The following is a 16,083-nucleotide window of genomic DNA, read 5'->3' on the forward strand; positions in this document are numbered from 1 at the left end:
CTTTTATAAGGCCCCCAGCATGAGGTTCTTTGTCTAGGGAGGACGATGCATGCAGCACTGCAGTGACTGACACGTTGTCGTGCCACACACATACACCCACACAACATTTGTGTTTATAGTAAGGTTGCAAGACGGGATGCGTGACGGTTGCAACTTGAGGTGAATAATAGTGCACGCACGCTGGCGTGCCGTGCCAGCCCTGCATGAAGACACCGGTGGCGAATGTGCAAGCTTTTGTTGACGTTGTGCAAAGGAAAGGCGGAAATATTCTCGCAGCGATCACGTGACTCGCTGCAAGAATGTCGTCACGTCTGCACAACAACACGCTTCCGATTGTTTATATTTGTTTATAAAATGTCTACGCGGCCAAAGTTCAAAGGTTGGTGCGTTTTGTTTAGTTAGTCAAGTATTAATCATCTGGTGGAGGGGCTCGTACTGGGAAAAACATGTCGAAAGAGCTCGTATTTTATAAGACCGCATACCACCCGAAGCCCCAAGCGATACACGTCACACACCATCGACTCGTTTTAAAATGTAAAATAGTGCAACTGCTAATATGTCCACAGTTCAATTCATTAAGCTTAAGTGTGTAAATGCGCCGTTTGTGGGATGCAGGATAGTATCCTGTCGAAGACCACGCACTTCCCCTGCTACTGACTCAACAGATTCCCTCTGAGTGAACATGACTCTGCACCTTATTCTGTATGCTGCAATCAGATACAGTAGGGGGGGGGGGGGGGGGGGGGTCTACAATCCTAGGGGAGATATTCATCAGTGTGTATTTACGACATTCGTTTTAAAAATATCCATAGGAAGGCTGAGTGCTGAGCTTTGAAGCTGGCTGTGTGGCTGTGCAGCCCTGCCTCCACTGGGCTGTTCTGTGTGGTCATAACATGGCTGTCTCTCACACAGCAGAATCACCTAGTAGTAGTAGCAGCTCATACTTGGGCCAAAAAGGGGAAGGGAAGGTTATGGTCGGTATCATTTAAATGAAGCAAGCTCAGACAATGAGTTCATACAAGATCAGAAATTGTATTTGGCAATTTTTAAACAAGTGCATACAAGTACAACTAAAAGCATTTCAGTTTTGCCAAGTGCTCGTAGAGTAGCATTAGTCACATTCTACGTTAAACAGGAACTGCCACCAGACCTAAAAGTACATCAAGAATTGTGTTAAACATCAACGAATAGGAACGTAGTCCATTATAATGAGTACATACCTTTATCTTCAAAAATATAGAAACACAATGTATTCAAAAATCAAAAATTATACAACCATGTTTACGAAGTATACTCTTCCCTTGGGTCCAATATGTACAAGTCCGTTAGTTTGTTTGTTTTGAATGGTATGTATGTGATATTTATATATTTATACTCATATTTCTGATTCCCCCACCCCTCCCCCCCTCCCCCCTACCCCCCCTCCCACCCAAAAAGTGTTCGCAACAAAATCAAGGGTCCCTCTCCTTTTTTACTTTGACGTCTCCCGCGAGGATGGTGGCAATCTCCCCCTGCATGAAGGCCCAGGGTACGTTCGAGCCCACCAGGGGACACTTCTCCCCGCTGGGGCAGTATACCTCGCCCGTGGCCCCCTGTTGCTTGATGCTCTCCCGGGAGCACGGGAAGCAGAACTTGTGCGAGGGCACGGACGGGCACTGGACAAAGTGTGTGTCCTCCAGACGTTCGTGGCACAGGGTGCAGCACAGGGGTATACTCCCCGGCACCGACGAGTCCGGAATGCTCTGGGGGTGCACCTGGTCCATGCCCGGCACGTGGGGCGTCCCGCCGCCGGAGCCCTCCCGCTGGTTGAGCCTCCGCTGGCTCATGGAGGAGGGCGACAGGGGGCTGCTGCTGTTCCGGCGGGTGGTCGAGTGCACCTGGTTCACGTCCTTGGGGGAGCTGTTGCCGCCCGCGTTGTCGGCTGCCAGGATGAGCGCTGCCATGGGAGACTGGCCGTTCTGGGCCGCCTCGGGTGGGGTGGTGCGGGGGTGGGGCGATATGGTGGAGGGGGGAGAGGTGAAGCTGGGTGGGGGCACCGGGGGCATCTTGTGGCCGTCTGAGGGAGGCGGTAACCACTGCTGCGCCTCGCCGTTGAGCTTGGCTGCGGTCCCCTCGCCCTCTGGCTCGGGGGAGGCTTTTCTCTTCATGCTGCGGGGGTGTTTTCCTCTGTCTGGTGGTGGGAAGGGGTTAAACAGAAGACCGGAGTTGAGGCACAGCGGCAGACAAGAGTGAATAATTCATCCGGCTGAACCACAAGCTGCATAGTACAAACGCCACATATAGGTTTGTGTTTTTTGGGGGGTTAATTCTTTGGCGCACACTCAACACATTAGTCAGCCATACTATCTCAATACCGTGTTTGGCTTTCGACGGGGACAACACCAACACATGTGACCCATCTTACGGTCGGTTAAGCAGGAAAACAGACGGTATCGGTATGGTCATGCGGGACCACCGCAGCGGTGCTTACCTGATTTTGACGCCGTGGCGCTCGCCTCGTAGCCCATCACCCTTTGTTGCATGGCCGCATGGTCCTTCTTGAAGCGGCTGTCGAACGTGTGCAGAGCCATCAGGTCCCTCACCGTTTTGCCCTTGCCAATCCAGTCCTGCTCGGCCCTGTTTTTGTGGCTCTCGGAGATCTCCGGCGTGAGGCTGTCCGCCTGTCTGTGCTTATCCTTCACCTCCCGTTCGTGCTCAGTGCTCGACACCGAGGCGGGTCTCTTGCTGCCCAGGTCGTTCGGGCTGCCGGACGACAACGCCGACGGGAGCCCCATCTGTCCGGGTCTACCGTTGATAGCGTGCACCCCTGGGGGCATGTTCCCCCCGTTGCCCAAAGACACTAGGTTCGGGGGCACCGTGCTATTCCTGCGAGGATTTGGGCTCTGGCGGTTCAGTTCTGGCGGGTCATCTGGTTTAGGAAATCCGTTCGGGGCAGGGAGGCCGTTCACTTGCCTCCCAGACTGATACTCGGGACCCAGCCTGGGCGGCCGGTCGGAGGAGAGGGGGTAGCGATCCAGGGGCTGGGGGGGCGGCCGCGAGCCGGGGTCTCCAGCCGAATGGTTGATAGCCTGAATCTCTTTCCCAGAGAGCTGGGACTTCCCCGGCCCGGGAGATCTGCCCTCCTGAAATCCGTGAGCCCTCTTTAGCTGTCGGGCGGTCTCAATCACAAACTCGATCCGGTCCGCGCCCTCGTAGTTGACACATCCCCTGCACACGGGCTCGGTAAAATCCCAGATCATGGCCCACGGCATGCGCGGCAGGTCACATAAATAACACGACTGCCTCCGAGAAGCAGCGACCGCCGCGGACGACATTGCTTACCGCCACCCAAAAAAAAACACCCGAAAAAATTGTGTTCCCAGGGTTCACGCTCGAGTCTGTTCCAAATGGGGGGGTCCTCCGCTGAAAAAGTGAAAACCGGGACGTGATCCGGGATTTGGGGGGTCGAAAATCCGTCCTCTCCCGACAGCAACACACCGATGGAGTCAGAGGGAGAACTTCATGACAGTGTGCACTTTACTACGGCGCGCCTCTGTCTCTCTCTCTCTCTCTCTGCTGCTGCCCACAACTCCGCTGCTGGCTCAATGTGTGGGGCAGTGACGTCACCGGCCAGCATTCAACCCGCGGTGGCTCCTCTCTCGTCTCTAGCCTGCTCTAGCTTCGCGTCTATTGACTTGATTCTTCGACAGCCCCCTTTAGCGCAAACCCTCTCTCTCGTCAGTCACATCCCCCTTTTTTATTTTATCAGTGAGAACCACTGGGCCAAAAACTACACCCAGTCACCGTGGCGTTGCATTCAACGTGTGTGTGTGTGTGTGTGTGTGTGTGTGTGTGTGTGTGTGTGTGTGTGTGTGTGTGTGTGTGTGTGTGTGTGTGTGTGTGTGTGTGTGTGTGTGTGTTGGGGGGGATGTGTGTGGGGGAGGGAGGTGTGTGGGGAGGGAGGGAGGGGAACTATTGCATTCAATAAGTGAACTGAACAAGGAGCTGGTTTTGGAGAATACGACAAAATGGCTGTGGTTGCACTCTACCAATCGGGGCGTTTAAAAAACGAAACTATCTGAAGGGTTTGCAGAGGGAAAACATCATCACACAACCGGTCCTGGTGGCTCGCCGGTTATAAACCGCTGAACGGTCGGTTCTCCGGGAGAGGCTGAAGCGATCAGCGCCGTTTTTTTTCTCAATGCACAACAACGCCTCTACTAGCGGTGTGCAGTGAATGAGGTGGGTCGCACATGCATTTCTCTACCCCCTGGAAACGTTTAGCAGCCTCGAGCACGTGCTGGCTGATTGTGTTATTGAACCGAGTGTGCTACTATGTTCGAGATGAGCACGATTCTGGTGCGAATTGAAGCCCATTCAGTGTCTGTGTGGATGTGTGTGTTTGGACAGCGTAGTGCAAGCGTACTTTTGGTCGTTATAACAAAGAAAGCGAAAGACATCCGCATTACCCAACCCTAAGACATGCAGACTCACAGGGAGGGGGGTTTCCAGCGTGCTGTAAACCTTGAATGGGTTCGGCGTTACGATATGAATATAATGCGACTGCTTTTTTTTTTTGGCAGGCAGTCGCCGGTAGCATGAAGGAAAGCCAACAAAACCGCACACACTTTTAATATACAGGCGATCCCACACATGGACGACACGCAAATGCGATTTATTTAATCTCGTCTGCAGCGTGTGTTTGTAGGGCTGTCCTCCCCTCCACGAAATAAGGACACAGCCCTACTATAAGGTTTTATTTGCTTTGTGAAACGGACAAATCGAATATTACTATGACTGAAAGACCAGATTAAAAACAAATGATGGAAAGTACACTACACGATGAGAAACACAACGTACACACACACACACACACACACACACACACACACACACACACACACACACGCAAGCACGCACACAAAAAGTATCCACGTGAAGTGGCTATTAGCATTCTGCCTCCTCTGGGTGCATTCCAACTCATTGCAGCTTCGCCCCGGGCTCTGGGTGAGGCAATGCGTCTGAAACCTGCAGACACAAAGCAGGATATGTTTGTGCAAGCCCCGATGACGTTGGAAAGAGGAAGCAAGATGTTTAGTCACGTAGCCACAGCGCGCCTCACCCATCTATAATGAACACATGGAGCCATGAACACATCACGGGGTGGAAGGCTGATCTTTGGATCGCACCCAGACCCCACCTCCTACTGAGGAATTTATACTGCGAGAAAGTTCAACCAGTAATCTGTGTTTTCTTTCACCGCCGGTTTCTCTGCCAATCTATGCTCCCTATCAAATCGTGCTGCCTAGTGATTCTGCGCACGCGCATGACGACAAAATATAGTATATTCTTTTTTTATCGGTCTATTTATTGTTGTTGAGAATAGAGGTGTGTTTCATTCCTGAGGCGACCTGTTTATTTGTAACAAGGCTTCTAAAATGTCATTAGACCATATTGTAGGCTATTACATTGGGACATCTATGTTCATTAGAATAGTGTGGTTGAGCTGTCTGATGCTATGGTTAATTTGATTAAATACGGACGGAAATAAATGTAGTACTCTCCAGAAAAGCACATGAAAAGCACATGACTTCTGCGCTACTTTGACCCCTTGTGATTCAATTCGCTCTCTGATTCTTTGCGGCTGTGCTTTCCATCCACATTAATGCAGATTATGGTTATGCATAGTGTAACCGATATTCGATTAAAATCGAATCCTCGTGATTTAAAAATACATCATCAAAAAAGACAACGTTGTTAGTCTAATTGTGAATAACAATAATAACCCAGACTTTATTGCGATTTGGACAAATGTTGTGTAACCATTATGTGACATGCCGTGACAAATACGCAACTCAAGGGCGCCCACTTAAACCTAATGGCGAAGACATATAGCGTGATTTGTAAATGAAGAGTGGAAGTAGTTAACAAGCGAGGGAGATGAAGGCATTGGGAATACTCATGACAACATTAACAAGTAAACTGGCGTTGGGTTTAGCTCGCATTCTGAGCCTGTTAAGTTGCATAGGTCATCTTTTATTTATGTTGGGGAGAACCATTAATCATTCTCTGTGAAGCTGGTCTGCCCCAACCGGCGGAGAGCGCTCCATGCAATTGTGCATTGCATGTTTGGGTTGTTTTTTCCACTGCCACCACCACGGGCGCCACTGCTGACGTTGGCAAGCGAACGAACCGCAGATATATTCCAGGGCTGCAGAATGCATAATGCAGCCCTAGAATATAACTGCGGTGCGTTTCACACGTTAACCATCTTGTGCAGTTTATTTCACATCGCCGTATACATGCGTATGATGCAAGTGGCGAGATTGAAACACCAGGCCGGCAATTGTCCACAGCCACACACGCTACACGTTGCTCGTAACCATGGTGACCCCAGAGCACCCCCCCCCCCCCTTGCACCACACACACACACACACACACACACACACACACACACACACACACACACACACACACACACACACACACACACACACACACACACACACACACACACACACACACACGCGCGGATCCTGTTTACAGCGTTGCTATTTTTAACCACCGATTCTACGGCGATCGGATTAGAGGAGCGCAGACAGAACGGAGGGTCTGACCGTCCGTGCGTCGGAGGAGGCGGAGGAAACCGAACCCGTTTGTTTTTCTGCCCCTTTAAATGAAAATCACCCCTCGTCGTTCACCCCGTGTGTGTTTGCATCACGCATCCTCGGTTGAATTTGTATATTGAAAATGGAAAACGGTGTCACGTGTCACCGTGTTTCCGTATTTTCGTTCCCTCTTAAAATAATAAATGAATAAACAGTGTCTGTAAGCCTTGCAGTGGCTGGTCTGTCGTGATATATGTTTAAAATGGTGGAATTGTAATAAAATGGAGGGTCCAGGCTGAGCAGAGAGCGGGGGGGGGGGCGCTGGAATCCGGGGGCTGCAGGCTGCAGAGGTGATGTCATTGGACCAGAGCAAGAGGCGAGTGAAAAACAAGTCTCTCTATTCTGATCCTCTTTGCAGTCCCGGCAGGGGAGGGAGGGTCTGGCGGGCGGCCAAGGCAAGGGCTGCTGGGAAATGGCAAAGGATGCCAAGCAGGCCCCGCCGCCAACATTAGAAGCTCACATCTTTGTTCTCAGAAACCCAGTGTGCTGCCAAAGGCCTCATTTCGGCTCCACGGCATGATTACACTGGATGTAGGCCAACTACTGAGAGCTCGCTCACTCCCTCCCTCCCTCTCTCCTGCACTCTCTCGCTCTTCCTTTATATTCTCTCTCTCTCTCTCTCTCTCTCTCTCTCTCTCTCTCTCTCTCTCTCTCTCTCTCTCTCTCTCTCTCTCTCTCTCTCTCTCTCTCTCTCTCTCTCTCTCTCTCTCTCTCTCTCTCTCTCTCTCTCCCCTCCCTTGCTCTCTTTCCATCAGGCTTCAAAAGCCTTTCTGCCAAACATGCAGCAGTTGCCATGGCGGCAGAGAGTGGAACATTAAAAAAAAAAAAGTGAGTAATGAGTCAGGCTGAAACCCAGATGTGCCACATGTGCAACGATTTCGAGACAGGGAAGATAGTAACATACCCCGTTACCGGAGATAAAGGCGCAGGGTAATGACAATGGATTGACCGCGTTGGTGGGGGTTTTGGAAGGGGAGTGAGTCTGTGGTGAAGAATGTAAGCTAAAAGGAGAACATTGTTTTGACATTCATTTCTGTACATAGGCTGGTGTCAGTTGCTCCAGCGCAGATTCATTGCAGATGACAACCAGGAATAGAAATCCGCTGAACTTTGCTTCTGTAGCGGCTGCTCCGACGCTAAGCCTGTGTGTGTGTGTGTGTGTGTGTGTGTGTGTGTGTGTGTATGGTTGCGTGCATGTGTTTGTGTGTGTGTGTGTGTGTGTGTGTGTGCACAGTGAACCAGTGACACAGTATCCTGTGCCTTGGAAAACCCCCGCATGCTGGCCTCTCTGGCAGAAAGTCTGAGCGCTAAACCACAGCCCCCCCCCCCCCCCCCCCCCCCCCCGACTGCTGTTCTAAACATACGCACGTACACAGACCACAGGGGCCCGCGGCCTAGCATGCTCTGGTATTAAGGCCTTCATCGTATAGGAAGGAGTGGTTAAGTGTGTGTGTGTGTGTGTGTGTGTGTGTGTGTGTGGAGTGGGTGGTGGTTGTCGGTGTAAACAAACCTCAAAAGAGTACGGCCTCTTCTGTTACTTTTAGACTGCATATGTAATCACTTTTCCTGGGGGACCTGCTTGAATGAATTACTGAGGTCCTAACTGCTGTGTAGGGGTCATCACGAAAAACATAACCAATCATTGATGGCTGCTGCAGTGTGTACAGTGCCGTTCCATTCTGACCTTTTGCGCTTTTACTCTTTCATGACGCGGTACTTTCTCGGGCGGAAAAACAAGATATTCTTGTCTTTCCGCCAGTGTTTCACTCTCCTTCTCTCTTGTTGTCCTGTCACTCCCCCATCCACCCTCTCTCTCTCTCTGTCTGTCTCTTATGCTCACAAAACACAGAATGTCGTCAGTCCTCATCATGGCCTGTGTTGGTTTCTGTGTGACTGCTCCCTCTCCCTCCACCCGAAGACCATCAGCAGTCAGTCAACCCCATCAAATAGTGCCCGCACAGCAGTTGTGGATGCTATAAGTAACCTTGGGTTGTGTGCGTACGTGCGCCTGCGTGTGAATGTTTGTGTGTGTGTTCGCCTGCATGTTTGTGTGTGGGTGTGTTTGGAAAATAGAACGAGGTACAACAGGAGACGGTAAATATGTGCTCCATGAGAAGGCAAACCCTTTGAGCGAGTGTTGTGCGTTGGAGTCGACTTTACGTGTTTCCACCATTATGTAACCCATTCCCCTGAGCCAAAACAGAGCTCTCTGAAAGTCGGCCTATTTCCTTTCACACACACACGTCTATTTTGAGACGTGCTGCTTAAAATGGGCCACTAATACTGCCTTCGCGGGGAGATAGTACTGAAATGTATGCCTAAGGGCCATGGAGTCCTACAGGTTTTACATCTCTGAGTTATTTTAGTATTTGTGTTATTTAGGCAAGACATTTGCATCAGCCGATCGATATGCATAGACCAAAGTGTCAGTTTCATAAGCCTCAAGGATTAAGTGCTGTATTTAAATTGGATTTGCTTAAAAATATAGACTCATAGAATTTGAATCCATATACAATAAGCACGCATGCGTCTATCAAAATATCCATTTTTTAAAGCTATATGTAAGAGGTGTTGTTAAACACATGCAAAGGATATGGACCCAACTTGTAGGTTTTTCACCAATGCTTTGTTTAAATATATGGTTTCACTCTGTTCTCTGTAAACAATGAGGTCATTCCTCCACCACCGCAAATCACTGATAGGGAATTCACTGCAAAGCTGCACTTTCCGCTAGTAGTCATACTTAGCCATGTGGTTAAGTAGCTCCCTCTCACTCACTCTCTCTCTCTCTCTCTCGCTCTGTCTCTCCGTCTCCCTGTCTGTCTGTCAGTCTCTGATCTTCGGGTGTGTATGAAAGCCATCTCATTGCACACACACACACACCGCAAACAACCCGTGACCAAACGTCCCCCTCTCACTCCCCCTTTGTGTAAAAGTCCAGGTTGTCAACGTGGTGTGGCATTCATTACCTGGCTGCAGGCCTGGCTGGCTCCATAACAGCCCGGGAGCGTTCCACGTCACAGTCCGCCCCCCCCTCTGCACCCCCAAACCTAGGCAGAGAAGGCCGGAAGGCTGGCAGACCGCTGGGCCTGGAGTCCAGCATGTAGGCCCTACAAACCACATCACAGTCTGGAGCGTCTGGAGCCCGCGCCTCTATAAAGTTCCACTGCCCCGTCAGAAAAGGTTATTATACTGAGTTAATAAAAGCTGGAGTTTGAACGCGAAGGGCGTAGGTATTTGAATTCAGCCAGGCGGGTGATATATTAACTGGAGACTTTGTTAAATCATAAACAGGAGGATACAATTGATTGCTCTGGGTGTTTGGGACTGTTTGGCACACCGATTTAAACCTAAGCTACTACACCCAGCCAGGTATCCGACTAATCGGTGTTGGAGTACACTCGACTCTGCAACGATCAGATTAGGCAAATTTTGGGGCAGTCTTCTAAAGAAACCGAATACATAAAAAAAGGCCAAATGGCCGGTTTACGATAGAAAAACCAATGAAACTGCGGTAATTGTACAGCTTATATTTCGCGGCTAAAGTTTACAAACCCGCGTGACGTTCCACTCAGGGACAAAGAGGCCGTTTGTGTGGAAGGCTCTGTGCAGGCACCTCCACTATTAATCTTAATTACTGCTTATCAGGGAACAATTCACTGAGTCATCCACTACTCACTACTATGTACATTCAACCTTGGGAAACCAACTAGTTTGGCAGCACTGAAAGGAATGACATGGGTGTTTTCATACACACACACAAACACACACAACACACACACGGTGACAAACACACACCCATGAGTCATGAGTTATTCCCGGCAGCAGGCCTCAGGTCTGTTTGCGTCAATGAGTAAAACAAAACTTGCAAATAGCAATAAGGTCCCTCCCCCTATAGGCAAATGGAGCTGGCATGAATGAGGAGGCCTGGGGTTTAGCAACACTGCAGTCACAACCAAGAGATGCAAAGCGTTTCACAGCACTGTGGGAGAGTTCAGTGCCCTGGGGGGGGGGGGCGGAGGATAGGCCTGGGGTGATATGACACTGCATGTTTGTGTGGTGTAAAGTGCAGAGACTACAAGCATACCTCTGACTCTGACACACTGTCTTTTTTACGACGTGTTTGCACAAATTTGCCTGGGCTCCTTATCGCTCTGTAAATATAGCATTCTCTGTTTGTGTTGACGATAGGAGCGGGGCGGTTGCGTGGACCGGACCCACCGGTCGGCTGAGAGTGCGCAGGAGGGGGGGGGGGGGCACTGGTCGGTTAACAGCGGCGTTTAACATTTCAAAGGGGTTAAGCCCACCAACGTTCCAGCCTACCGGTAAGTGGTGTGATGGAGCCAGGTTGGGTCTGACACGCAGATGTGAAACTTGACCTTGTTCTATGCAAATCATTAAAAGCTCCCTCAACAAAGGAGAAAGGGGGGAGGGGGGGGGGGTGAAGTTCACCTCCACAGCCTTGCCAAACAATGGGAGGGCGCAGTCAAAGCCAGACAGCCTTCGAGAGGAAATGGTTTCACACTGACTGACAAGTGCGGCTACACCCAGGGTTGTTCCTGAAGGACACCTGCTTTGTGCACACACACACACACACACACACACACACACACACACACACACACACACACACACACACACACACACACACACACACACACACACACACACACACACGTCGACTTCCATTCCCTCTCCAAAGGAAGCACAGGACAATATATGTGTGACAAACACAAGAGGTAGGAAGCCTTGCATTTATTCATATTTCGCTCAGCTTGAAGAGGCCCCAGTTTCGATGACCTCATTTCCTTCCCCCCCCCCCCGTTTCAGCTCGCCTTCTACCAAAAGCTCATGTGACACTTTTCCAAGCTGGTTTTGTTTCCCACTCTTTTGTTCTCATTCTCTCTCTGTCTCTCTATCTCCCTCCCTCTCCCTCCCTCCCGCACGACTAAATCCCTCTGAGCCAAAGTGTTGTGTTGCCTAACAACAAGGTGAACAGAGTTCATGTCCCATGTAAGTGCAGGGAGCGTTTGGGCGCTCACATGATCCTTGATTGGGTTAACCATTTACAGGAGGGGGGGGGGGGGTCCGCCACACAGGTGTGTGTTTGTTGTTTAAGCGGGCGTTAGTCGGGCCAAACAGTCACTGTGGTCTGACCCGCCTCCTACCCGCAAACAGAAACAAAAGGTCACACAACACACAACCGGGTCCCGCTGCAAGCTGTCAATACACACACGCACACACTTGCTATGCAACGTATGACACACACACACACACACATCTATATGCACGCACACATGTATATACAAACATACAGACACACACACTCGCTCGCTATGCAACACACACACACACACACACACACGTATACACACAGACACACACACATGTTTAACCACACGAGCACGCACACACACACACGCACGCACACACACACACACACACACACACACACACACAGAGGCAGAGGTCTCCAAACAAGCGATCCCTGCGCAACAAGGATAACGCTCAGATTACGAAACCTGCCCGGTCACAAAATGAACGGCTCACAGGAATGCTGTTGTGACACATCTGTTGTGTTGACACAAGAGTTAAACATTGAACTGCGCCCTTATTCACACACACACACACACACACACACACACACACACACACACACACACACACACACACACACACACACACACACACACACACACACACACACACACACACACACACACACACACACACACTGAGCCTGCCAAGCAGGCGGGAGTTTTTGTTGCTCGGAGCGGCAGTCACAAGTTTCTGTTTGTCATTCTCCTTATCTAGTTGTAGCCTAACCACCTCCCAACAGTCACTGGGTTTACCGCCCAGCAATCCGCCTTTTACTGCGGCCAGCTGCAACACGGTGTCAAAGTTCCCCAATACACACACACACAATCACAAACTCACACTCACACATGCATGTATACACACACACACAATCGCACACTCACACATACATGTATACACACACACACACACACACACGCACGCATGTATACACACAAACACACACACACACACACACGCATGTATACACACACACACAATCACAAACTCACACTCACACATCCATGTATACACACACACACAATCGCACACTCACACATACATGTATACACACACACACACGCACGCATGTATACACACAAACACACACACACACACGCATGTATACACACACACACACACACACACATTTATGCACACAAACACACACACGTACACACACGCACACACATGTATACACACACACTCATGCACACATATACACACACACACATGTATACACACACACACGTCCACAAACAATCCGACTCTATCGCCAACAGTCCAGAACAGTGCAGAGGTCACGTTGCATGGCGGCATTATTCTTTTCTTTGGCCCGGCGTTGGGCCAAGGTCAGTGGGTGCATGTGTGTGTGTGTGTCGTGCGAGTGTGTGGGGCTGTCATGTGGCGCGGCTCGCTGACACGGTTCTGATGGAGTGGGGTTCAGAGGGAGTTCAGCGCCGGAGAACCGGAGTCTGGTCCTCTCTTCTCAGAGTGGAGCCGATCCTCATGCTGGCTCGGGCTGAACGCGGCGCAGCCGAGCTAATGCTATTAGCGTTCCCACACAAACGCTGCCAGAGATTTCCATGTTGTATTTTTCTTTCCCCTTTCTTTCCCCTCTCCCCCCCCACCCCCGCCCCTTCTCCTCTTCCTCTTCCTTTATTGGCACATCGTCACGCATCACAGACTTTATTACAGGAAACGTCTCTTCTTAATTCCGTGCAGGACGGTTATCTCCCCCCGCGCTTATAACGCGTTACGTCAAACGCTTTGCAGAAAAAAAGAAAAAGAAAAAGCTCCCCCTGCTTAACAATTCCAGGAAAGCCGATCCACCTGGAAATCTCATGACTTCCTGAATCTAATTCCAGGCCACGCTATCAGACTGTCTGACTAGCGGCTTTCACTGACTATGGGGCGGGGTTTACCAGAGCAAACGGGCGGAACATAGCGGCGTGTTTACCAGAGCCCACGCGATCGGGGCATTGGAGCTCATGTAATGCCTGCAGTGAACTCAAATGCCCCAGAACTCCCTCCCCCCCCCCCCCCCCCCCCCCTTCCTGATTATGTTCTCACTCACTCATCTCCACCGGAGAGATGAAACACTGCCGAGCAGGGGAGGGAGGGAGGGAGAGAGAGAGGGAGGGAGGGAGAGAGGGAGGGAGAGAAGGGAGGGAGGGAGGGGTGGGTGGTAGGCAGAAGCCCCCCCCCCCCTCCCCCCTGCACTAGTCGGCCATGTTCTATTCTTACCGCCTTTTCAAATCCCCCCTGTCTAAGCCCTTCACTTGATTTAGAGAGTGTAATAACATGTCATTCTCTTTCTCTCTCTGGGTGATTGCTGAGTGGCCGCTTTCGCAACGTGTCTCGCGCCCGCCGATTCTCTCAGAGCGACGCACAAGGCAACGAGGAAACGGTTAAAATAAATATCGCACAAAAGGCATGACACCGCCAAAGGAGCGATCGAGAAGAGATCCCTCCCTCCCTCCCTCCGCTCCCCTCCCTCGCTCGCATGTCCCAGCGTAGCGGTGATGACCTCACGCCGACTCCCCCTGGCCCCGGCCTGCCTCGTGGTGGTGCTTTGTTATCTGCTTCCAAAAACACAGCAACCTGCAAACAGGCACATTCCACGCCGGCCTTCAAACGGTTAAAAGACAACGACACAACAACCAAAAACAAACCCCAACACAGGGCGCGACCGTTCGCCCACCCCTGTGGGAACCCAGAAGTGAAAACAAATAGCCCTGGAATAATTAGTTCAATACTGCGGCCGTCGGAGGGACAATAAAGGGGAGCGGGTCAAGGAGGTGCACGCGGAACAATGGCCGACGCACAGAAACAAACAAACATGCAAACACAACACAACACAACACAACACAACACAACACAACACAACACAACACAACACAACACACAGGGGGCCGCCTAGCTTAGGCTTGTGCGTTCGTGCATAGTCAGCAGTGTGTCCTAGCTTAGCTCCTGCGCCGTAGTCATACGTTTGTGTTTGGCTTTTTTTTCTTTTTTTCTCAACGGACCATTGAGAGGTAAATAGCCACGAGGAGGATCTCAGCCGCAGCAGCTGATTGGCCTGACGCTCGTCTGACAGAAAACAGGAAGCCGGCAGGCTGGGCGAGTCACCGAGAGAGAGAGAGAGAGAAGGGGAGAGAAGAGACACGCAGAATCTGTTCCAAAGGACAGAGAGAGAGAGAGAGGGAGAGAGAGGGAGAGAGAGAGAGAGAGAGAGAGAGAGAGAGAGAGAGAGAGAGAGAGAGAGAGAGAGAGAGAGAGAGAGACCGAGCAGAGAGAGAGAGGGTGAGGGAATGGGAGGGATTGAAAGAAAGAGAAGAGAGGGAGAGGGAGAGAGAGAGAAAAAAAATGGCAGAGTAGGAAAAAAAGCCCCTTCTGTTTTTGCTGCGGGTCATGTGAGTTGTGAAGGAATTTGGCCCCGGTGTTCCTAGAAACTTTCCACCGTTTCGACACACATTTATAGCCTCAGCCTTCCCCTCCTGATCACCCATTATGTCCTCTGATTCAACGCACACACATCCAGACAGAAGGCACCTACAAGCCCCTGACCTTTACTGCAGAACACCCATTACCCGGTAAATGTGCCCTTAAAACAAAACGGGCGCCCATCATCTGCTCCCTCGGTCGTCACATCATTTGGTCAAACAGAGGCAGGGCTTTGATCACACTGCATTGTCCTCCGGTTTCAGACGGGTTTCGAAAAGGTTTGAATTCACCTCTTGGCAAGGTGTCCTTTTCTAAGAACAATGCAGTTTCATTGGAACTGGGAAACAGGTCTGACTGATCTTCGCGCCACACGTGCAACACAATCGCCCTCATGTTTACACATTACCAAGGGAGACAGAGGTCAATGCAAAGGGGGTTGGGTTGTCTGGCCTGTCGGATCAATATATCTCATTTTCTTATGGTAAGTCGCTTTGGATAAAAGCGTCTGCTAAATGCCCTAAATGTAAATGTCAATGTAAATCTCATTTAGTCGTGAGATCTTCAAGTCAGAAGAGCACAACTACAATCCCCCGAAAATACACAGCTTCACATAATGGGTTTTTAAAAGGTCATTTCGCAATGTATTTCCGTCTTTTAATAACTAACTGCGTTGTTAATCATTTCCTCTCCACACCTTCAACGTTCCCCTGATCCCCAGAAGGTGACAGTAGGCCCCCTACGGCTCGATTTCCGGATCGGCAACAAACGTTTGAAGACTCGGACGGTTTCCACGGCACCTGACGCGTCTCTGGCATGACGGCACCGCGGCGACATGTCTGAGACGGCGTTCTCCTTTCTATGAGCTAATTGCCGAGACATCCTTTGTGACCGCGTGTAGTAAGCGGTTCTGCAC

General features: G+C 50.6%; 1 protein-coding gene across 1 annotated transcript; it reads right to left on the reverse strand.

The window, feature by feature from the left end:
* Positions 1-753: 753 nt before the first annotated feature.
* irf2bp2a (interferon regulatory factor 2 binding protein 2a) lies at positions 754-3,713 on the reverse strand. The gene is made up of 2 exons (XM_056609685.1): positions 2,471-3,713; positions 754-2,170 (listed from the first exon to the last, which is right to left on the reverse strand). Exons 1-2 carry the CDS (start codon positions 3,312-3,314, stop codon positions 1,452-1,454), a joined length of 1,563 nt encoding a protein of 520 aa, XP_056465660.1. The 5' UTR covers positions 3,315-3,713; the 3' UTR covers positions 754-1,451.
* Positions 3,714-16,083: the final 12,370 nt, after the last annotated feature.

The sequence above is a fragment of the Gadus chalcogrammus genome, chromosome 15 (genome assembly GCF_026213295.1).
Source record: "Gadus chalcogrammus isolate NIFS_2021 chromosome 15, NIFS_Gcha_1.0, whole genome shotgun sequence".
NCBI classification, from domain to species: Eukaryota; Metazoa; Chordata; class Actinopteri; order Gadiformes; family Gadidae; genus Gadus; species Gadus chalcogrammus.

Excerpts from the sequence above, each read along its gene's own strand:
- irf2bp2a (XM_056609685.1), bottom strand. The coding sequence starts at position 3,314 with ATGTCGTCCGCGGCGGTCGCTGCTTCTCGGAGGCAGTCGTGTTATTTA. Across the intron at positions 2,171-2,470 it reads CGCCACGGCGTCAAAATCAG|ACAGAGGAAAACACCCCCGC; the intron begins GTAAGCACCGCT and ends TCCCACCACCAG.